The sequence below is a fragment of the Seriola aureovittata genome, chromosome 7 (genome assembly GCF_021018895.1).
Source record: "Seriola aureovittata isolate HTS-2021-v1 ecotype China chromosome 7, ASM2101889v1, whole genome shotgun sequence".
In the NCBI taxonomy this organism is placed as follows: domain Eukaryota; kingdom Metazoa; phylum Chordata; class Actinopteri; order Carangiformes; family Carangidae; genus Seriola; species Seriola aureovittata.
Window position 1 is genome coordinate 5,605,754 of NC_079370.1, and position 24,688 is coordinate 5,630,441.

The window sequence follows — 24,688 nt, forward strand, 5'->3', positions numbered from 1 at the left end:
TGTGTGTGTGTGTGTGTGTGTGTGTGTGTGTGTGTGTGTGTGTGTGTGTAGATCATCCTGGTCTCTCTGGGTCTGATCATCATGCCGAGTTTCAGTCCATTCAGCCGCAGCTCGTCTACAGATGACGACTACAGGCCCACAGGAGGTCGGTCCCTTTGATGTCACTTCCTGTTGTTGAAATGGTTTTTATCAAACATCGTGCTTCTTCTTCGAGACTAATCTGGAAACTTGATGACCTTTCTGGAGAAGTTGATGCGTATGGAGAAAGTTTAGAGACGAGTCACGGTGTGAAGACCAGCACCAATGAATCAGGAAGTGAATAAACTAGGAAATAAAACTGTTTGTTTAATTTTTAAATTCATTTTTGTTTTTAATAATTTATTTTTCTGATCTTTCCAGTTATCTCCAGAAACATCCTGACAGACCCCTCCCCCTCCTCCTCCTCCCCCTCCCACCCCCACCTGGCAGCAGACGAGGTTGAGACTCTGGCGGTTCATTCTGACTCCTCGTTGCCGCCCTATGACCTCAGCCAATCAGGAGCTCCAGAGGGCGCTGCTGTCCCACGAGAACCAATAGAAACCCCTGAAATTACAGCCGTTGACGGCGCGGCCCAGGAGGGGAGCCGAACAGGGAACAGCTCATCTGTTGTTGCCGGGCAGATTGAACCGCTCGCCCTTGGTCTGAGGTCAGCGGCCGGAAAAGGAAGCCACGATCCGGCCAAACCTGCGCACGCCGACGAGATGTAGACGGACTGTTTCAGGTTTGGTGTCGTGCTCGTGGAGACTGTCAGGACATGTTAGCTGTAAACACACGACCAGTGAGGGACGCTCTGATTGGTCAGTGCTGATTAGTATCAGCTGATATCTGTTGGTGGTGGTTTTCTGATCAGAAAACAGATCTTTAAACACGAGCGGTAGATGCGAAGATTAATGCCACACTCACGTCTGTACGATAAATATGAAGCAACAGCCAGTTAGCTTAGCTTAGCATAAAGAAACAGGGGGAAACAGCTGGCCTGACTCCTCCCAATGATAAAGAATGTTACATCTCATTTGTTTCATTTGTACAAAAACCAAAGTGTAAAGTTGTTTTTGAGGGGCTGTGTGGCTTCCAGTCTTTGTGCTAAGCTAGGCTAACTGTCTTCTGGCTGTAGCTTCATATTTAGCTTACAACATGTTCTGTTCCTTTAAACTGCACGTCCTGAAGTGTGTACTTCTTCAGTCTGGGTCTTCTTCTCGCACCTGAGGCCGTTCTCACGTTGCTCTCACCAACTCCTGGTGACATCTGGAGGCGATCAGCTGGAGCCTCCTGAAGCTTCAACTTTTACATTAATCATTTCAAACTCTTGTCCGAGTCTGACAGGAATATGGATCTTCTTCTGCTGCGACGGCGAACTGAACCATCTCAGAGCTTGTGTCTATACAACAAAGCTTCATGACGACAATCATTAGAACCAGTTACAGATGTTGAACCTTGAACCTCTGTTGGAGCCTGAATTAGCATCTTTATCACACAGGAGGCCGAGTCCTCCTCCACATGGAGCTGTTAACAGTGGTCTGTGTTAGCATGCTAGCACTTTCCTGCAGCAGATGGTTCCTGAACTTCTCTACGTCCAGGACTCTGTGTTCTGTAGAAGCAGGTACAGGAAGTGACCCTTCAGAGATCTGGTCCTGAGCTCAGTCAAACCTCCAGCCCCCTGAAAAATAAAGTTACAGCAAAGTTAAAATAGTTTGTTCTACTTTGGAAAATCCACATTTAAGGAACCTGTTTGGATGAGTCGGTAAAGAAACCCTCCATTGCATTCTGGTACTTAATCAGTTAAATTAACAATAACATAAATAATCAATGATTTAAAATTTATTAGTTGAATAGATTGTTCATTAAATATACTGTATATGTTTGTTTTTAGGTGCCGCACTAACAAAGTGGTTTTACTGATTGTTTTTCACAGTAGTTAGAGACAGACTTCATAATTTTTTTAAAGACTAATTTTAATTAATGGAATTAGATTCTGTTGGGTTTAATTATCGTTTCATTGACAATCAGTTAATTTTTTTTAGACAGATTTTAAAAGGTAATTTCACTCACGTTTGCGTTTCTCATTGCCATAACCCAACATGGCTTCATTACCTGCCGACCTCTGACCTTACTTCTGCTTCTCAGCCTTTGTGGCCTTTTCTCACCTGTAGCGGACTCAACACCGTGAACCTGCAGTAACCAGGAACGTAAAGGTGAATCCAGTTCAAAGTAGTGTTGTCTTTTATCCCTGGAGGGTCGTTTCCCTTCGTTCACCTCGGGCCTTTCTGGCAGGTTGGTATTTGGTGCCTTGATTAAGGGCTTTTTCCTTTAGAGCCAAACACTGAGAGATGTGTGTTATGGAAGGAAACGCCACCAAAGTGAAACTGTACTTTGGCTTTTTGTAAATAAGGTTGAATATTTTGAATATGGATGATTGTTGGGAGGATTTTGTAATAGTTTTTTATTTTATTTTCGGTCCCTCTGAATGAATTATTGGTTGTTCTCTGTTTCACTAAGTGGATTGGATTAATTTATTTGGTTCCATTAACAGGCTGGAAAACTGGGGCTTTAATTTCAGCTGTTTTGAACCTTTTTTGTCTCTTTTACTGGTTCAAGTTTCAAGGGTTTCATCATGAGGATTAGATGAACCTGGTTTATTCTGCAGTAAAACACTACAGTGGTTAACACCTCTATATCTAACAGCTTTCTCATGTTTGTGTGAGACGCCGTCATTCATCTGCTGCTTTTTTCTTCATGTTGACTTTATTAAAAAGGGAACAATAAATGGAGATTGTGTCTGATTTTATTCATCTATCGATGCAGCCACTCAGTGGTCTGTTCGACTGTTCAGCCATTATTTCACTTTGAGGAACATGTTTCTTCTTAAAGCTGCTTTAATGATTTTGACCACTAGAGAAAAAAAGGACAAAAACAGGTTTGATTCTACTGCTCGGGTGCAAAATCATAAAAAACTGTCAAATGACTGGAAGCAGCGGCTGCCAAACAAAAACCGTAAAATTACAGTAAAATATCCTAATTCAAATAAAGTGTAAAAACAATAGATTTACGGAAAGTTTCATTAATATTTCTACAGAGAAAAAATGTTATTTTACTGATCAAACACCATCAACAAAGGGACGCCACTTAAGTTTCTGTAGAAGAAGAAATGGATTTGTCAACATCTGTGTCGTGATACAGAGAAGAAAACTGTAAAACTCTGGTCAAAAGTTCCCACAGTGACACTGAAGTGACGAGGATCAAACTTTGTACTTTGACACTGAGTGTTACAGTTTCCTGCTCTTTATCTCTGTACACAGATTTCCACTTTGTGGAGTTTTGATTCAGACTTTCAACAAATACAAATCTCTTTGACACAAGTGCAATTGTTTCACATACGCAAACTTGAATTTGTCACGCAGATTTATTTTACAGGTTGACAAATGTTGATTTACAACTACAAATATTGGAATTATTTGTTAAGGTCTCTTTACAAGCTCAGTCATTTTGAACCTAATGTGAGACTGTATGTACGACGTGGAGTCATGTTCATGGTCTGGTTCTGGCCCGAGGTGGATTCTGCTTGCTAGCATTAGCAGCTAGCTTGCTGGCATTGTTCATTGATTGAATTTTAGGATTTCATAAGAATGCAAAATAACAAGTGGGGGGATCGCTAGCATTAGCATTTATTTTATCTTTATTGGTGACAAACGTACAAACAGAAGGTGACACAGACATTTTAACCATGAAGCACGAAAGACAAGTGACAACGTTTATTTAAAGTGACATTTTGTTTGATCGAATATAATAATAATGACAATAATGGTAAAAACAATAATTATAACTGTAAAAAATAATTTATAATGGTTATTGATAAGCAGCTAGCTTACTAATAAGATTTACCTTAAATTACAGAGAAAGTCTTTAAATTGTTCGTATGGACATTCACCTTTATAATAACAAGCTACATTTTTAATTACAGATAATTACTGTCCATTAAATAGATTTGTTTGTAATTTAAGAAAGCAGAAAAAATACTGTAGAAATAATACAGTAATTTTTCTTTACAAAAATGGGAAATAAATGTAATTCATTATTATTGGCATAATGCTGTCATTTTAGACTTTTGTACACAATTCTAAAAAACAGAAAATTACTGTTAGAAAACTTAGTTATTTTCCAAAAAATTAGGATTATGTTTTTACAGTGTATCTATTATAAAAACTGTTAAAGGTAAAAGACTGAACCACCACACCAAATAAAATAATAAACTTTATATTGATGTCAACACGTGTCTTTACAACAACTTATCCTCCATTGTGACTGAGCACCAGTGTTTGCAACATTAGATCATATATGACTTTATATATTGGCAATGAAATGACAAGCTAACACTGTGTGTGCTATCAGCTAGCTAACATTAGGCTTGGGTCTGAAACTTAAGCTAACATTATTGAGGTAAGCTGTAACTTTAGGCTTAAGATGAAAACTACCAAACATTAGTTCACTAAACTGTAACTTAAGTTATCTGAGGTTTCATTGTACCAAAGAACGTGACCAACACAGTCCACAGCCATCCTGAGTTGATCGATGACATGAATGCTAAATGTGAACATTAGTGTTAGCATACTATGTGACATTAACATATTATCTTACATAATGTCCAATCATGAATATCGTGATAACAGAAAATATGGTAAAGTCAGAGGATCCTTGAAGAAACATCATCAGAGATTCAAGAACATCAGAACAACATTTTGAGTTGATCAGATAGATAGATAGATAGATAGATAGATAGATAGATAGATAGATAGATAGATAGGTAGATAGATAGATAGATAGATAGATAGATAGATAGATAGATAGATAGATAGATAGATAGATAGATAGATAGATAGATAGATAGATAGATAGATAGATAGATAGGTAGATAGATAGATAGATAGATAGATAGATAGATAGATAGATAGATAGATACTTTATCCCCTAGGGGAAACTCATGTAGTAGATGCTGGGATAAAAGTGAAAATGGTCCTAAATGAAAAGTAATCTGGATTAATCATCTGTGGATCATGAATAAATCACAAAGCCTTGAAATGAGCCAGATTGTTTAATATTCTCACACGACGTGTCATTAATGGTTGATTACAAAGTGAAAAGCAGGAAGCCGCTGAAAGTGTTGTGGCTCTCGTTGTTGTCGTAAAGTCCTTTGTTTGCGGGCAGACGCAGGAAGACGACGTCGCCCTTCTCCAGCTCCAAAGTCACTCCATTTGACATGTGTTCAAAATATCCATTATTAACATTGATTTCATAGGTCAGCATGATTCTCTGATTGTTTTTATATAAAGCTGCACCCATGTGCACGGCGGAGCGGTAGTCCATACCGGTGAATCTGAAGTAGTAGACTCCTTTGACTGGGGCTGTGAAGATACCTGAGGAAAAGTTGATTGTGATTTATTATTTTTCATTTTGATGTGAAAGTACAAGAACATAGAAATATAGATTTCGCAGTGGTTCTGTTGGTACCTGTGATAGGGTTGTAGGCCTTGCCAATGTTGGTGAAGACATTGGAGTAGACGATGGTGGTGTCGGTGTTGAAGGGTCCCAGCAGCCCTGAATCAGTCAGAGCGGCGCTGAACGCCACCTTTGACCTCTCTGAGAAAACGGAAAACAAAATATGTAAATGTTTTCACCACATCAGATGTTGCTAACGCCTGACACTAGACATGTCAGCAGCTGATTAATGGAGACAAATTCACATTATTCCTTTAAAAGAGAAACATAATACCATAAATCAATACACTGCCATCAGTCAGTCAATCAGCTGATGACAACCCATTGATCTACCTGTGTTTGTGCTGAGAGTCTGCAGCTGTCCTCTCAGCTCCTGCAGCTCACTCTCGCTGGACGTCAGTCTGGTCTTCAGGACGTTCAGCTCTGCTCTCTGATCCACCACCAGGTGTCTGAGCGCTCTCACCTCTGCCCAGACGTCAGGCTGGACGGTCAGCTGTTCGTCCACCTGCACCGCCTCTCCGCCAGCTGCTGCCGTGTGGGACAGACACAGCAGCAGGAGAAGAGACTCTAACCTCATCCTGAAAGTCACAAAGGTTTCTGAGTGTCTGCGTGAGACGCTCCGCGCTTTAACAGAGGACAGGCTGTGTCACAACACAAAGGTCACATGCTGCATTCATGTGCTGCTGGTAAACTCCAAACTTTTAGTTGTTATCAGAGCCATTTGTTGGACATTTAAATATTTTTTCCGCAGAAACACTGACAAAGCCAGAGACTGCTGCAGAGACACAGAACACTTTGATGGTTTGCGTTGTTTTACTGGCAGTTAAATTACTGAACAAAGAGACAAAAAAATGTATTAAAAGTATTTTAGCAAGTAACATAAAAACTCAAATAAAACAAAACACCAACCATCTTCAATCATTATTGATTCAATTTTAAATAAATTACAAATAAATTATGAATGAATGTCTTTTAATAATTAAGAATAAATCTTTCCTCTCATAGTCAGATATTTCTGATGGCACTTGAAGGCAGCAGTGGTAGAGAGTTAATTTTTAAAAACACAACTGTAATGTCGGACTTTCCTAAAACTACACAGCTTTCAGTGATTATACAGATGTCGACATCAAACAGATAAAGAGCCAAAATCCTAAAATGATGACACTTTGTTTATGTGGATCAATACATGACTCAGAATTGTTGTTTCCCTTAATGTGAGAACAATATACTGCGATTTGCTGCATTTTAAACAATAAACATGAGAATAAAAGGAAGGAGGATGCAGCTTTGTCTCTGTTGTCGTGGTCTGGTCCTGTGAATCAACATTTACACTAATTAAATGAAGGTTTTAAATCTAATCAGTGGCGTCTGTTTATGACTCATGTTGTCCTGGAAGAAAAACAAACCAACATGACTTGTTTTATTTAGTTTGTCATAAGGGTTTTTTGAGATTTCGGTATAGAGTAGCATAACATGGAAAAAAGTAAATTACAAGTACCTCAAAATTGTACTTCATTACTTTCCACCATTGCTGATACAGATATTTGGCCTTCAGTATTCATGGATTTGAATATTGTTGAATTATCCAACAGGTAAAACTTCTGAGTTCCTGAGTGAAAACAAAAATGGTGTCTATTATAAAAACTAAAATCAAAAAGATAACACACTAATTTAACCACCACAGACACACAAAGACTATTAACATGAAATAATAAACTATATTGATGTCAAAACGTTTCTCTACAAACAGCTAACCCTCCATTGTCTCGCTGCTCATCACCACCAGTGTTTGCTAAATGCTCACATTAGCTCATACGTGGCATTTTATATGACAAGCTAACCCTGGAAATGAAAGGGCGTCACCAGCGAGCTAACATCAGTCAGCTGACCTGCAGCTGTGTGGGCGCCACCGTGGAAGCTGCATCTGAAGTGCGATTGTGTAGAAACAGGTTAAAGACATGAACCTGCAGCTGCTGCTGGTTTCTGTGACATTTAGCTGCTGACGTGTGTTTGTGTGTTTGTGTGTTTGTGTGTTTTCTGTGAGTCCACTGTGGTTGGTGTTAATAAGCTCGGGGTGTTAATGGAGTCAGCGGTGCCGCTCTCCTCCTTATTATAATTACAGCTGTTTGATTTCTCACCCTCCCCCCTTATTCTTCCTGTCTCTGCTGCTGTCGCTGGCGTTAACACTTATTATACAACCATGTTTTTCATTAGCAACATAATCCTTAAAGACAAAAAGCTCTTTCCTGCAGAGGGATATTTACACTTTATGTGGAAGCAAGTTAAGAAAACACATGCAAATAGTCAGAACACAAACAAATTCAGAAAACATCTTCATCCATTTGAAAACATGTGCTGCTCACAACACAAGGATGCAAGAGTATTTGCTGCATGTGTGTTTGTTGGTTGTTGATCAGGAGCTGAGAAGCTGTAAACTCTCTGTTCTGAATCTGAATCAGCTTCATCCTGTGTGGAGGTGCTGAAGAGACCGACTCCTATCTAAACATTTAAACTGCTGCTTGTCTCTTAGTGAATGTTGTTGAACAGGTAAACGGATCCACCAGTAGATCATGACATTAACACATTTTGTCACCAGAGTTATCTGTGATAAAGTCCCAAAAAACTCCCCCAGCTCCCGGTGGACTTTTTGATTCAGTCGTGGCGAGACTCTGAAACTCAGTTAATGAGAGTGACCTGCAGCCTGTTCCTCTGCATGGAGAGCAAACCCACAGCTTTTTGAATATTTAGATCTTTTTGTGTTGAATAATTGAGAAGAAGAAGCTGAAGGGGGCCACGTCCACTTCCTGTTGAAATGGCAGCGATACACAGAGGAGCAAAATACAGCAAACACACAGTGATACACCTGATTAAAGATGGATGGAAGATACATGGATACTACACACACAGATGAGCTGATGGTGTCAACATGTCCACACGGAGGGTGATACAAAGATGGAGGGAGAGATGGATGATTCATTAAGGCTTTATTAGTCCAGTTTAATAATAGGTGATTTAAAAAGAGCAGGACGTCCGCTCTGAACTAAATGTCTGACATGATACAAACAGGAAGACTGTGTGTCCTCAACAACAACCCAAACCTTCAAGTAATAGTTCCACATTTTGAAAATGCAGATTGATATAAATCCAATGTCTATGTGTCCACTGCAGAGCTGGAGTCAGGACGTGGTTAGCCTAGCTTAGCTTAAAGACTGGGAGCGGGTGGAAACAGTTGCCACACTGATCCTCCTGCTGCATCTCGTTTCAAGACAAAACAAACACAAGTAAAAACCACAGTTATGTGCTGGAACTATTTCTTGACAAACCACAGTATTCATCCGCCCAAAACTTTTGTGCAGCGTCTCCAGCTATAGATGCGTTTCTATTAAATGAAATTATATCGCCTGATATTAAAGTTTATTCATATCTACGTTATGAAAACCAGAGATCACAAAGACTTTGAAAAAATGAAAAATAAAACAAACTTAGATCAATAGATGAGCTTGTTCTCTGCCTGGGTGTAATCTGAAAGGTAATCACTGCCGTCAGCTGATGAGGATGTTTCAGCGCCATGCAGCGGGAGGTTACTGTCGTGTCGCCATGGCAGCTGAGTCACAGACAGACGCTCACGTCTCTGTGGCATTTAGGAGCTGGTATTTCACAGGTGGAAGGTGTGAGGCCTTTTGGACGAGAGCAGATCAGCAGTGACGGTGATCGCTGTCAGGACACCGTTAAAGAGACACTTCAACTTCTGAGCACGTGTCCTTCCTTCAGCCGTCTGCTACAGCTGTTTGTTCATTTACTCATTTCTACTCAGACACGACCCTTTAAAATCATTTGATTAATCCTTGGAGGTTTATATGGGAGCCAGAAGTCTTTTCATTTAAAAAGACCCCTCGAAGAATAAACCCTTTAAAAAGGTGAAATTAAGGTTGAGATTTTGTTGTGAAATATGATGAAATATGAAATGTTGAAATGATTTCTTGAGGGACTCTTGTTCAGTTTTCAGGTATGTAATAGATTTACACCAGATCTGATGTAAATGTATATATTCATAGGATTTTAAAGGAGTGGATGCTGATTCTGTCAAATATATATGTTTAGAAAGAAACAGTTTTCCAGTTGAAACAAGCAGGAAAAAACAACCTTTCCACCCTGTTTCCAGCAGCTTGAAGCTCCAACTGTCTGGAGATAAATCTATTATAGATGTTTTGCTTCCGCCTCGACATCACCGCTTTACTACCGTGGAGATTCCTCGGGTGACACATCATGTCCCAACACCAGCGAGTCGTCCTGACAGTGTTTCCTCCTTAAACATTCATGTTCAAGGTATTTTTATCATCAACAAACATCCAGTGAGACACAGATATAAGACACATGTAAAATTCCTGTTTTCAAAGGTAAAATGTCCAAAAGCCTCATGTGCCTGTCGATGGTTTTATTACATGTGTTTGACTTGTTATAAAACATGTTATTTATCAAATGTAAAATGTAAAATGTGGAATTTATGTTTTCATATGCAATGTCTGAAAATCATGTGTTTATATCATGAAATTATCACATATGAAGATATATGAAATGTGCGGATATATTATTATTTTTCTAAATATACAGTATGTAATTAAATTCAACATGTGAAACTTTATTATTTGTAAAAAATATGTTTCACAAAAGTTATAAATTTGCATGTGCAAGTGATTACAAATGTATTATTATTTTAAGTTAATTAAAAGTTTATTAAAAAATCTCAAACTCATGAATTTCTTGTTATGTGAAACTTAAACGATGAATCAGATTTAGTCAAATTGCCTCCAAATTTTTTTTTATCATTATATTGTTTATTTTCATTGATGATATAAAAACAATAAATAAAGTAGACTGATTTAAAACTCCTCACAACTGAGCTGAGAAATGTCTTAAACATCTTAAAATGACTGAAGTGACTAATCATTTGAAAAAGCTTGACTGCAGTGACACACTGTGCAAAACACACTGAAGCTCCGCCCTGACCTCTGACCTCTGACCTCTGACCTCTGACCTCCCTGCAGAGGACGACTGTCTGCACGGCCGTTGCACAACATTTACACGTTCACATGAAAATCAGCACAACGGATCAAACCCTCACACTGCTGATGCGTTACCACGGTTACCGCTCAGTCCAGATAATCGAACGTTTCTGCGCTCTGAGGTGAAGCTGGGAGTTTTCACAGGTTACAAAACATCGTGTGCGTTCGGTGCGAAGCAGGAGGAAGGAGGGAGGAGGGAGGATGGAGGTCCGGGGGGATGGAGGGAGTCGCTCTAAAGAACACGGACGAACGACGTGTTTAGTGGTTTCATTCGGAGGACATGTTGTTCTCTGGACCTCTGGATTAAAACTGAAAACGTCCAAGAGCTTGATATTTACCCGTCAGTAGATTTCAACATGTAGTTTGTCGTTCTGCATAAAACATTTGCAACGTTTCACAAAACATAAGATATAATTTTACTGGCCACATTTCCACTGTGACGCTTGGTTCATCTTACATCTTCTTTCCACTTGTTCACATGTTAATCCACATGTCCAGAGATGGACTGACTCTTTATGTTATATCACAGCTGCTCTCGTCACTAGGACTCACTGCTCCCTCTGAGAAGATCACAGCTCTTATTGTATTTACGGTTCTTGTTCTTTTATCAGCTTAGCTCTTAGTCTTTTTATATTTACTACATGTGTGGTGAGCAGCCAACTACCTCTATCTATCTATCTATCTATCTATCTATCTATCTATCTATCTATCTATCTATCTATCTATCTATCTATCTATCTATCTATCATTATATCTATCTATCTATCATTCTGTCTATCTAATGGATAGCAACAGTTTTTATATATTTCACACCCCTGCTAGCTAAAATGCTAACATGGCTTCAGTCTCTAATATCATTCTGGTATATGATATATGTGATGTATAAAATGTGTTTCTCGTTCTGTCTTTATAAAAGTGTTTTCAGGCCCCTTATTGAATAATGAATGATAATAATCACCCGGCGAACAACATAACAAACAAGTAAAGGATCATGGGTAACGGGTAAGAGGAGGTTTGGTTTCGGTGGAGCACACTTCAGTGAAGAGCAGGTGTCAGCGCTGATGGGAAGCAGCAGACAAGCAGCGGTGGAGGGTTTATATGGAGGAAACTCTTAGTTAATGGCTCCACTCAGCATCTCCACGCCGACCAGATCCTTCCTCCAACCAAACACTGTCACTGCGGCTAAATGCTCCAATGAGGAGGAGAGGCAAAAGGCAAACACAGAGGAGGCAGCGTGGTTATTTATTTATTTGTTTATTTAATAGGAACAAGTACAGTACAAGTACAAAATACACAATGTAAACATGTTGGATGGTAGCATGAATGCTAATTTACATCTGTTTCTGCTGGATTTGGATAAAATCCAAAGCAAGGGAAAGATGATATTTAACTGTAACGTAAATAAACAGGTTGTGTCTGGAGTCACTGTGAACGTCAGCTGTATTAAACCAGACCAGGACTTTCCCTGGGCTTTTAACAAGTCCGTCAGAGTCTAAACAGAACCAGAAAATCAGTTCAATAACGCTGGAGTCACTGTAAGAATATATCGTAGTGCAACAACAATTCACTGATAGATTCTGTATCAGTGTTTTTGACATAAAACAGCACTTCTTCATTATTTTAACAGAAAATATAATCTGGACATAATGTTTCCTTCAAATACTCCAAACGTGGGTTAGTCCGCCACTGAAAGTAGTCCTCTACAAATGTACATTTTCCTCCTGTTTGTTTCCTAACAACTTCAGTGAACCGCTGTTTTAGTCTTTATTAAACATGAAACTATATATTTCTGATGTGTTTTTAAAGATTTACATCTCCAGTAGGAACCAATGGGATCAGAGCCGAGAGCCACAGACAGAGGAGGGGAGTCAGACACTGTTCAGAGACACATTAAAACACAGCAGTGGTTTCGGTTTTAATATTTTTTGGACAACAAATTGTTGATAACAAAAATATAGAACTTTCCAGCTCCTCCTCTCCAAATTTCCAGAACGTGCAGTTCCCCACTTGTCCACCAGATGTCCTCAGAGTCACCTGCCCTGCACCTCACTGCACACCTGTACCTCACTGCACACCTGTACCTCACTGCACACCTGTACCTCATTCCCTCATTAAGCCCAGGATTGTTAAAGTTCCTGCTTTGCCTGTGTGTTTCAGCTGCTCCTTCCTGCCTCTGTCACTGTTCTTGTTTACCTAGTTTAACCTTTTCTGTCTCCACACGTATCCGCATTGGGATTCTTATTTCCTATTGTTTAAGCTCTAGGTCAGTGGTCATTGAGGTGGTTCTAATATTCCTTTAGGATGTTTAAATTGTCATTAAGGAGACTCTGCAGGTGTTTCATGTGTTCTTGTGGTGGTCCTTAAGGTGGGTCCTGGGGTCACCTGAACAGGTTCTAGAGGTAATTTAAGGGTATTGTTCATGATTTCTGTTGTCACTGAGGAGGTTTTAGCGGACCTTGGCACAAGGGATTGTCTAGGAAGTTCTAAAGGTTCCCCTGGTCACTCTGGTGTTCCTTTAGGAGGTTCTAGTGGTAACTGAGAAGGATTCAGGGGACTTATAAATGGTTCTAGTGATATTTTAGGTGGTTCCAAAGAGGCTTTACCTTAGGTGCCTTATCATTGAAGAGGTTATAGAGGTTCTTTAGGTTGTTCTAGTTTAGGGGGCTCTAATGGTCACTGAGGAAGTTGTAGGGGTACTTAATATGGTTCTAGTGGTCCTTAAAGAGGTTCCAGGGCTCCTGATGGGGGCTCTAGTGATCCTCTTTGAGGTTCTGGTCATTGTTGAGTCCAGGTAATCAAGTCATCTACTCATTCAGGTAGTTTTAGGGGTCCTTAAAGGGGGTACATAAGGGATGTTCTGGAGGTTCATAGTGATTGCACTAGTCTTTGAGGAGGCTTTTGGGTTTTTCTTTGCTACTCTAGGTGATTCTAGTGGTTATTGGGGAGGTTCTAGGGGTTCTGTATCTAGTAGTCACTGAAAAGAGTCTATAGGTCCTTTAGGTGGCTGTAGCTTCATATTTACTGAATGATGGGAAAGTGGCATCAGTCTCTTTGTCTACGTTTTGGCGAGAAAGTGTAGATTATTGACATTGGCGTACCCGTCCAGACAAGGTGACTGTTATAAGACGTCTGTCCTGATTCAAGCCATAAAATCCAGTCTGTATTAAATCCAGCTGGTGTGTGCAGAGGCAGCTCTGTCCTTCCTGTTGTCCTTTCTTTTTAAAATTGTGTGCTGGCATTTGTTTTTATTGATCTGTGAAGTGCTTGTAAAGGGAACAGCCGTGATAGGAACAAGATAATCCTCAGACTGCACTGATGGAAGATAACACAGCTATAAAATGTAATGGTAGGAAAACATAATGGGGGCAGGGGGACCGAGCAGGACTCAGCATTTCAGCTACAGACTCGTTCAAACACAGCTGCAGAGATCAGAGTAAGATCTGAATGTGTATAATCCACACCAAACAAACTGACACATCTTGTCCATTTGACGACTGATGTTTTTGTAAATATGAGGAGGAAATCACAGAAGTTTGTCTAAGTTATTGTTAAAAATTGGGTTTTATTTACATCATCCAGGATATAAAACAGGGTCATCATGCGGTGTTATACTTTTCAACTCTGATCAAACTCTACAATAATCTGTTATCAGGAGCAATGAGGAATAATGAATAATAACTAATAGAAAGTAAAGCAGCAGTTCCACATTTATTTAGTTTATAAAGACCTATATGAATTGCTGTTTACCCTTTAAAGCTCCTCCAGTCTAAAGGTCTGTGTCCATGTGTAGTGTGATTATAGATCAGGTCTAGCTTCTATATTAATACTGTGAAAGTATCAAAGCCTCAGTCCACAGAGAAATGCACACAGCCTGTATTCAGAAACTGAGCCTTAAAACCAGCCGTCAGGACTTCTGGAACTTTGTGATGTCACAACAAAGCAGTCACCAAGCCCCGCCCACCTGGACCCATCATCCAAACCTTTACAGGATTTGGTTTCTCTGAGTGTTTTTAACCGGAAGTCTGCTTTATTTTTATTGGATCACTCAGAAAACAGTCAGCCAATCAGAAGAGAGGCTCAGAGCCTCCTCTCTTCTGATTGGCTCACAGACCTGTTGTTACTAGAGCTGCAGAGAGCCTGAGAGAGGAGATGTAAAACTACACTGAGATGGTTTATGGTTCTTAAAACCAAAAATCTTCCTATCTATAGATCTATCTCTCTAAAGTAAATATAAATAAACAAAACAACTCCTTTTCCTCTACCCCTCCCTTAATTGTTTCCCGCCTTCTCATTCCCCCTCTTTTCCCTCTCTCCTCTCCCCTCTCACTTTCCTTCCTTCCTTCCTTCCCTCCTACCCCCCCTCCCTCTCTCTCTCTCTCTCACTCTCTCTCTCCCTCTCTCTCTCCACCCAGACACACCCCTCTCTCACTCTCCCTCTCTCTCTCACTCTCCCTCTCTCTCTCCCACTCTCCCTCTCTCTCCCTCTCCCTCTCTCTCACTCTCCCTCACTCTCTCTCTCTCTCTCTCTCCCTCTCCACCCAGACACACCTCTCTCTCTCTCTCACTCTCTCTCTCCCTCTCTCTCCACCCAGACACACCACTCTCCCTCTCTCTCACTCTCCCTCACTCTCCCTCTCTCTCCCTCTCTCCCTCTCTCTCTCCACCCAGACACACCACTCTCCCTTTCTCTCTCTCTCTCTCCCCCCCCCCCCCCCCCCCTCTCCACCCAGACACACCACTCTCTCTCTCTCCCCCCCCCCCCCCCTCTCTCCACCCAGACACACCACTCTCTCTCTCTCTCTCAGTCAGTCCGGGGTCTCTCAGTCCTACAGCAGCGGACTAACACCACCACCGACAACACAAACGGTGTAACCGTTCTCACGTTTTCATTAACCTGCGCGGATGGATATAAAGAAGCGAGTGAAGCGGAGTCGAATATTCACCTGTGGAGCTCGCGGGCAGCCTTAAACTCCTTTGTATTATATTAACCGGACTTTACCTGCCGGATTTGAACGTTTCAACATTTAATCTGACCTGGATTTAGACGCGACTCATTCACTGTGGATAATGTGGATTAATCCGATTTTAACGTGTTTTTTAAAACGACTTTAAAACACATGAAGAGGAATGTGGCGGCACAGGTGAAGTTTGAGACATGATCGACACCTTGACTTTGATTCATGGAATATATATAAATATATTTTGCTTTTTTGCCGACGACAGTAACCGATTTTAAACTCCGATAAAAAACGACTTTTCCTTCACCTTTCTTTCTTAAAATCAAGAGAGAATTTTCCCTGATTCATTCTCCTGATATCACCGGACATATTACCGGACATATTACCGGACATATCCCTCCATCCAGACTCGCAGTGACAGGCCCCCGCGCGCTGAGCAGCCCGCTGACAGGGCTGCTGCTCGCGGGCAATGGGTGGTTGAGTCGGACCCTTTTATCACCAGCCCCCCCACCCTCACCCCCCCCGTTTAAAAACCAGCAAAAAAACTGCCCAACAGCATGAGGAGGAAACCCGACACCCGCTGAGGTACAGAGCAGAAAGTGATATCATTTTATAGGTTGTATTGATTTACATTTGAGAGGATAATTGACGTTTCTTTCCGCAGGGAAATGATGCTTTTAAGCAGCATGTCAATCCATAACAGAGACAGTAAAGCAGCCCGGACCCCCAGTCACCCCGACCACACGTGACCACCTCAGTATTTCCTCAGTCACCCGGAGACCAACCAGCAGTGTTCAAAGTTCAAAGTTCAGTTCACACAGATTAAAACCAAGTTCAGTCTAAAACAATCGACCAGTTCGTGTTAATTTCCTCCATCTACCAGTTTTTATTGTTCAGCATCAAAGGTGCACCTTTGTTAAATTAAGTAACCGCTGTTCCTATGGTAACAAGTCTACATTCATCAGTCAACTATTATCACCTGATCAATCAATTATTAGATTAACGGTACAGATGTATTGATAAAGGAACATAACTGTTGGTTACAGTTCTGTTACAATGGAATAATTCAGCTTTGTAAATGTAAGTTAATGTACTTAGTTACATGCCACCACTGCAGGGCTGCAGCTAACGATTATTTTCATTATCAATGTTAGTTTTACACATTAATCGATTATTTGTTTGGTCGCATCAGAGTCCTGACATCATCAAAAGTCCAGGAGATTCAGTTAAAACAGAGGAAAGCAGATAATCCTCCCCTTTGAGAAACTTTAACCAGGTAGTTTTTGACATTTTCTTTTTGCTTAAAATATGTCTTAACTGATCAAAATGAACCAAACCAATCAATAAACAACTAATTATTGCAGCTGTGTTGGAAAATAATTATCAGCTATAGCCATCAGAGTAAAACGCACAATATTTGCAAACAATTCTCAGGAAATCTAAATGAAAAATGTGAAATATATTGAGTAAATGTTCTGAGTTGGTTCCCACCTTTTTGAGAACTGTAATGATTTGTAACCATGACGACACTGATGAAGTTTTCACTATAACTTGATTCTCCAGCTGAAAGCAGATTAAAATTCTGATCCATTTTATTGTTAAATTCATAAAGAAAAATATAATATACAGATAGTTTCTACCTGATTTTTTTTGGTTCATAACTTGAAAACCTAAATCAGTGGTTGATTATATTTCTATATATTTATTATATATTTTTGTCAGCTTTAATTATGAGATCTATTACTTGGATGAATTATTTTAAAAACAAAAGTCATTATAAAACCATCATCAGCATCAGTTAACACGGCTGAATCTCTCAGTGACATTAAATCTGTCATTTCTTAGGTGGATATCAGATCTTTCCTGTTTTTCATGACAGGATGACGGTGTGTCTGTGAGTCGTGGCTGCACTTGAGAAAACGCTCTTTACTTTCAGTGTGAGACTCTCAGGCTTGTGTGAGGTGGGCAGGAAAGCCGTCCTCTCATTCTTCAGCTTCGGGGAGTTTTTCTCCCACGACTCGGCGTGGCCTCAAACTAACCAGGTCACTCAGGACTGACGTGGACAAAATTATTGCTGTGACTTGGAGCGTGACGGACTGGAGCAGCTTTATTAGATCTTAGTTACAGGAGGAAACACGCATCAGTCTCTGAGCTGAAACCACGGGACTTCATTTGTGTTGCATGTGTTGTTGACGTCTCCCTCGTGTCTGTCTGCAGGTCACAGGGATAAATAATTCAGCGCTGGTGGAAGTGGACTACCTGCCGGGCAGAGGATGGCGTGCTGGAAGGAGGGCGCCACCCTCCTGCTGGTTCTGCTGGTCCTGCTCGACCTGCACCCGGTCACCGGGCGAACGGGTCAACACCACAGCCTGAGACGCCAAACTCGAGGGCACCACGAGCACCGGGCGCAGCAGAACATCACGCTTGCCATCATTTTACCACAGAGCAACACTGACTACCCGTGGGCGTGGCCTCGCATCGGCCCCGCCCTGGAGCGCGCTGTGAAAACCGTCAATGCCGACCCCACCCTGCTCCCTGACCACCACCTCACCTACGCCTTCAAGAACAGTGAAGACAAGGACGGCATCTGCTCAGAGTCTATTGCCCCGCTCATGGCGGTGGACCTGAAACTCGCCTATGACCCGTGGGCTTTCATCGGGCCTGGCTGCTCCTACACCTCCTCCCCTGTTGGTCTCTTCACCACCCACTGGGATGTTCCCATGGTTACGGCGGGCGCTCCAGCCGTGGCCTTTTACGGCGGAGTCTACCCGTCCATCACCAACACGGGCCCCACCCACAAGAAGCTGGGGAAGTTCGCCCTGAGGATCTGTGAGCACTTCGGATGGCGGGAACACGTGATGCTCATGTTCAACGACAACAAGGTGGACGATCGGCCGTGTTACTTCGCTGTGGAAGGTCTGTACACGGAGCTGAAGAGCATCAACATCACGCTGGAGGACAGAGTGTTCGAGGAGAACAAGCTGCCCATCAACTACTCCCACATCCTGTCCGACATCCAGAACGACGGCCGAGGTGAGTCACCTGACTGCTGCCGCTTGGTTTCCTGTTGTTAGCTCTGGCAGACCTCTGAGGTGATATGTCTAAGGAGACATTTTGACACTGATGGCATTATTAACTTTCCTTTAAAGGTCCATATTTTCCTCTTTTCCGGTGTTTTGTGACATCAAAAAGTCACAGAAGTTCAGACAGCTTATTTTAAAGCTTCTTCTGTGTTTTATTTGAAGTGTTGATCCATCAGAAGATATAATAACCATCTCAGTGTAGTTTTCTATATCAGCACTCATGGACTCGTCCAATCAGATTACTTGGTCGGAACTAACTGTTGCATAAGAAGATATTTAACCAACCAAAAACCATCTCAGTGTAGTTTTACATCTCCTCTCTCAGGCTTCTCTCTGGAGCTCTAGTAACAACAGGTCGGTGAGCCAATCAGAAGAGAGGAGGCTCTGAGCCTCTCTTCTGATTGGCTGACTGTTTTCTGACTGATCCAATAAAAATAAAGCAGATTTCAGGTAAAAACACTCAGAGAAACCAAATACTGTAAAAGTTTGGATGGTGGGTCCAGGTGGGCGGGGCTTGGTGACTGCTTTGTTGTGACATCACAAAGTTCCAGAAGTCCTGACGGCTGGTTTTAAGGCTCAGTTTCTGAATACAGGCTGTGTGCATTTCTCTGTGGACTGAGGCTTTGATACTTTCACAGTATTAATATAGAACCTAGAGCTGATCTATAATCACACTACACATGGACAGAGACAGTGAGTCTGTGTCATTGTGTTGTGATGTTGTTAGCCTTGATTGATAGTAACACAGGTTGATGGGAAATATGGAGATCGAGAGAGAGAGAGAGAGAGAGAGAGAGAGAGGTGACACAACAAAGATGTCATGGTTGCTTCTTTGTTTGACTGTGTCTGTCTGTTCAGTGGTGAAGCACGATGCTGCTGTTCTCTCTCTGCTTTGATGGGCTGCATTTTGCCTAAAGTCTCTTTATCCCAGGGTCAGTTCGTACCATGTGACTGTCCTCAGGTCCCGCTCCATCAGGGCTCTTGTTCTTTAAAAATTTATGCTTGAATGGTCCAATAAATAGAAGAGGAGGCCTTGTATTACTGTAATATTTGTAGTTTCAGCTCTACAAACTTACATTATTGATTAATCTTCGACCATATTTGGATTAGCTGGGAGTCAGACACTGCCAAGATGGCGATGGTGGTGCAGCTCACTATGAGCTTCAGAAACCTGTGGGTGACGTCACAGAGGGGACGTCCATCTTTAATTACAGTCTGTGGTTGGTACTTGTATGAATGTGATTGGATGTTACTGGTCAGCTGGTGTCTGCACAGATGCTACATGACTGAGCCAATGATACAGAGACAGCTGACTTCAAAGAACTCAACTCACAGCTTCATATAAAGATGATTATAAGTTATTGTCACTCCCTCCAGGAAATAGACAACACCTCGATTCACTATGACTGATGGATTTATTCATCTTCTGCACATCCAACGCCACCATCATCACCAACGCCACCACGTCACACTAATTACATAAATAACATTGTTGTAATGTGAATGTGTGTTTAATTTCTTACAAACAGAAACGTAAATATGAACATACACAACACATAAGCCTGTAAATAAATGCACCATTTTAAAAACGTGCAATTCGTCACTTTTTAACTTTAAACAAACTTTCTTTTAACTTTTTTAAACTGTTACAACTCAAAGTGTCCCCGTGCAAACATAGTTCCTACCTCCTGCATAGAGCCAATACAGATAAAGGAAAACTCTTAAAGATAAACCATATTATTAATCTGTGCAAAGAAAACATATCAAATGAAATCATAAATATATTTTTATGGCAGTTAAAGTTATAGATCTGTCTCCTTTAACAACATAAACACAAACCACTTTCCCTCCGGAGACCTCTGTAGTGCTTTAACCATTTAAATCAATAGGATCCAGGTGAGAACACACTTCTGTCTGATTGGTTCCTGGACGTCTGCAGTTCTGGGATGTGTGTAATTACTGAACAGCTCAGTCAGCTGTGTTCATTGAAGGATTCCCTTTTAAGCCTGTTATTGACATGTGTGAATTTACTTCCTGTAAACGGAATCAGTTTTTATCCTTTTCCTCTCAGCTCCTCCCGTTTCCAGTAATTCGACTCCGGTCTGAGACGATTACTTCAGGTACAAACCGTAAAAAGCAGAACAGTTAGTTTGGATGCAGCAGGTTCTTCATCAAAATTCAGGATGAGTTCCACTTCCATGTTTTTCCTCTCATGAGTCCAGGCTGCAGGAAATGAGCCTGAACTCACATAAAAATGACAAATCACAGCCGGGCTGTGTCTAATAAACAGTTAATTCCCCCGAGTTACCTGCATGAAATCACAGGCCGGGATTCTGATCACGGACAAACACGGGGACACAGCGGAAATATGAATTGCATTTTCAAAAGGAGCTCTTCAGTGTGTCTCTGGTGATTTTCCTTTTAAAGAACGAAGCGTTCATGATCAGAAAATGTCCTGAGAACATTCTGACATGAGTCCTGCAGCAGCCACTAAGGGACCTGTTCAAATGGTTTTTAGTCTTTTAAGGATGAAATTGTTCCAATGTTCTTGTTTCTGTTTTGTAGCAGCAACATCTGCATCTCTGGACTTTCACCCTAAAGTTTTTCCAATCTGGCGACGCTATTATAACTGTATGACTGATGTATAAATGGCGTGTGTGTGTGTCAAAATTCAACCTGACATGTTTGTTATTGTTGAGTGGAAACTTTGGGATCATGAATTGGTTTAGAATGAAACCGCAGTTGAGACACAGGTCGACCCTGACAGATGGACTCAGACTCTGAGGTGCATTCCCGGTTCCCGGTCCAGGAGGGCTCTGGACTTTCCAAAGGTCTACATTTCTGCAGACTTTGCCAGAGGGAATTACCCAGAGTTCATACCATTGTGATGTTCAACATGGGGTTGCCATGGTTACCAGGGGACACTCAGAAACCGCCAAAAATGAATCAAAAGTAGATAGAAGAAGAACGGTAAACAGACGAGCATGAAAGGTGTGTGTGTGTGTGTGTGTGTGTGTGTCTGTCTGTGTGTGTGTGTGTGTGTGTGTGTCTGTGTGTGTGTCTGTCTGTGTGTGTGTGTGTGTGTGTGTCTGTGTGTGTGTGTGTCTGTGTGTGTGTGTCTGTGTGTGTGTGTCTGTGTGTGTGTCTGTGTGTGTGTGTGTGTGTGTCTGTGTGTGTGTCTGTCTGTGTGTGTGTGTCTGTGTGTGTGTGTGTGTGTGTGTGTCTGTGTGTGTGTGTGTGTGTGTGTCTGTGTGTGTGTGTGTGTGTGTGTGTGTGTCTGTGTGTGTCTGTGTGTGTGTGTCTGTGTGTGTGTGTCTGTGTGTGTGTGTGTGTGTGTGTGTGTGTGTGTGTGTGTGTCTGTCTGTCTGTGTGTGTGTCTGTGTGTGTGTGTGTGTGTGTGTGTGTGTCTGTCTGTGTGTGTGTGTTTGTGTGTCTGTGTGTGTGACTCCGAGAGTGTGTAGTTATGATGATAAATTCAAAGTCAGCTCTCATCAGATCTGATTCTGTTACAAACAGGAAGCAAACAACAACGAACCAGAAGTCACAAACCCACAATTGTACACAACCTGTTTTGGCATCGTCAAGGTAACACCATATGTCACAAAGGGCCGTCAGTGCTGTCAGTTAAGTGTGTGAGGGTTCAGGTCTCAGGCCGGGGGTGGGGGGGCACTGCTGATTGGTTGGCGGACATACATAAATACAGATAAATAAAAGCAGTTTTAGCTTTTATTTGTTTTCGCTGCAGATATTCTGAGCTGCTTCCTGTCTGTCACTCTGCCATCTCGCCCTGTGATTTGTGCCTCGCTCGCCCTGTGAGCGAGGCGGCCCAGTGGTGCTTGTTAACCCGAACATTAGCTCCTGATCTTTGCTGCGGGGCATCATGGCAGCAGCAGCAGCAGCAGCAGCAGCAGCTGCCAGAAATATGAGCCCAATCGATGCGTCCACAGGCCAGACAACAGCTCGGCGCTGTAAATGGCTCTGCCCCGAGGACACGGTGGAAAAGTCTGCATCAGTGAATGATGCAGCAGATTTCCACAGAGGAGCTTCAGTCTGTGCTCACCCTGAACATTCATCAGGATAAACAACATGCTGAGATAATCAGGACTCAACAAGACACAGACGAGTTAACGATTAATCCTCATCCACCTACACATTTAGAAACTACATCATGAATGGAAAACAACTCTCAGAACGATTACTGATGTAAATTCATCACAAATGAAATGTATCTGTGACGGCGGCTTTTTGAGGGACGTGTTGTTTCTACATTATTTGAATGCTGTAGTTTAAAGGTCACATATTTATACTTCCTGTGTTTTATTTGAAGTCTTGATCCATCATTAGTTAAATAAGCAACAACAGATTGTGAATAGTTTGTTTATTTCATCATTTAATTGGCTACACCACAACTGGACTGGTCACTCTACTGTTGCTAAGCAACACATATAAACATTTTCCTGATCTGCACAGTGCGACTTTGTATGTAAATTTATTTGTGTGTTTCCATAAGAGTGTGGTGACACGGGCTCCGGTGGCGTGTATGATTGTGATTGGTTAACAGCTGATCGTTTCTGCTCTCTGTGGAAAGTCTCAGTAACTTCTCAGCGAGCTTCAGAGCTGCGAGAGACAAACACGTTTTTCTTTCATATTTTCTGTGTTTCACGACTCGGCAACTGGAAATACATTCATCTGCAAAGTTTGTTACAATCTAAGAGAGATAACGGCCGTTAATGTGATGCTAATTAACGCTTAATAGAACAGGAAGTGAAGCTGTGAGTGATACATGTCGTTAAAAGTCCCAGTGCTGCTGTACTCTATATCAGCACTCATGGACTCGTCCAATCAGATTACTTGGTTGGAACTAACTGTTGTATAAGAAGATATTTAACCAACCAAAAACCATCTCAGTGTAGTTTTACATCTCCTCTCTCAGGCTTCTCTCTGGAGCTCTAGTAACAACAGGTCGGTGAGCCAATCAGAAGAGAGGAGGCTCTGAGCCTCTCTTCTGATTGGCTGACTGTTTTCTGACTGATCCAATAAAAATAAAGCAGATTTCAGGTAAAAACACTCAGAGAAACCAAATCCTGCAAGGTTTGGATGGTGGGTCCAGGTGGGCGGGGCTTGGTGGCTGCTTTGTTGTGACATCACAAAGTTCCAGAAGTCCTGACGGCTGGTTTTAAGGCTCAGTTTCTGAATACAGGCTGTGTGCATTTCTCTGTGGACTGAGGCTTTGATACTTTCACAGTATTAATATAGAAGCTAGACCTGATCTATAATCACACTACACATGGACAGAGACCTTTACACTGGAGGAGCTTTAAGAGGATCCACTTCCTGTTCTTAGACAATAAACAAAAGACACATTTTAAATTGAAGCAAAAATATTTTACTCTTCCGATAAATCCAAATATAATTTAGATAATATGGGAAACTTAAAGTGACCAACTGAGGGCATGGAGCAGAAGGTTATGATTATTAAAAAGCAGAATATTGTTGAATTTGTGATTCCAGCTTCTCACCTTTAATGATTTGCTGCTTTTTCTTGTTGTCTAATTTGCCAGTAAAGTGAATATAATTTTAAACTGTTGATTAAACAGATAAAACACAACTTGATGACATCACTTTGGGGAAGAGTAACAGGCAGCAATTATTTAAAATAAAAATCAAATAATTGTGAAGAACTGAAAAACAAAACATTTTAAATAAGATGGAAAAATATTTTCAGGATGTTTGAAATGAAAAAAAACCTCTGAGGAAGAAAAAGATAAAATAGTTGATGACTGTTGAAGACATGAGAACATATTATTATTGATAAAAAAGGGTCTCGCTGCTTCCTCTGCTCTCCTGGAGGGAGCTGTGCTCATAAAACCAGTTTAGTAATAGAGCCATAAATTCAGCTCCCAGTCTGGAGCTTCCTCAATCTGTGGAGGTGAATCAACCGGAGCACAAACAAACACAGCGGCCTCCCACCCAGCGAGCTTCCCTCTCACCGGTTCCCACACAGGGACGAAAACCTCCTGACAGCGCCTGTAATTCACTGAGGTCAGGAACCTGC

At 41.4% G+C, this 24,688-nt stretch overlaps 3 protein-coding genes across 4 annotated transcripts in view; 2 read left to right on the top strand and 1 right to left on the bottom strand.

The window, feature by feature from the left end:
- creb3l4 (cAMP responsive element binding protein 3-like 4) overlaps positions 1-2,807 on the top strand; it is an 8,423-nt gene extending 5,616 nt beyond the window's left edge. Inside the window, exons 9-10 of the mRNA XM_056381472.1 lie at positions 52-145; positions 400-2,807. Coding sequence (XP_056237447.1) covers positions 52-145; positions 400-746 — 441 coding nt within the window. The 3' untranslated portion in view covers positions 747-2,807. The remainder of the gene's footprint in view (positions 1-51; positions 146-399) is intronic.
- Positions 2,808-5,106: 2,299 nt separating this feature from the next.
- Positions 5,107-6,160, bottom strand: LOC130172456 (complement C1q tumor necrosis factor-related protein 3-like). Its single transcript, XM_056381201.1, has 3 exons — positions 5,863-6,160; positions 5,542-5,670; positions 5,107-5,447 (listed from the first exon to the last, which is right to left on the bottom strand). The coding sequence occupies exons 1-3, from the start codon at positions 6,104-6,106 to the stop codon at positions 5,161-5,163; spliced, it is 660 nt and encodes a 219-aa protein (XP_056237176.1). The 5' UTR covers positions 6,107-6,160; the 3' UTR covers positions 5,107-5,160.
- Positions 6,161-15,417: 9,257 nt separating this feature from the next.
- Positions 15,418-24,688, top strand: part of npr1b (natriuretic peptide receptor 1b) — a 75,395-nt gene continuing 66,124 nt past the window's right edge. For both annotated transcript variants that reach the window (XR_008828288.1, XM_056381376.1), the window contains exons 1-2: positions 15,418-16,135; positions 17,768-18,583. Coding sequence is in view for 1 of the 2 variants with exons in the window: in XM_056381376.1 (XP_056237351.1) it covers positions 17,824-18,583 (760 nt within the window). In the remaining variant the exon portion in view is untranslated. The remainder of the gene's footprint in view (positions 16,136-17,767; positions 18,584-24,688) is intronic.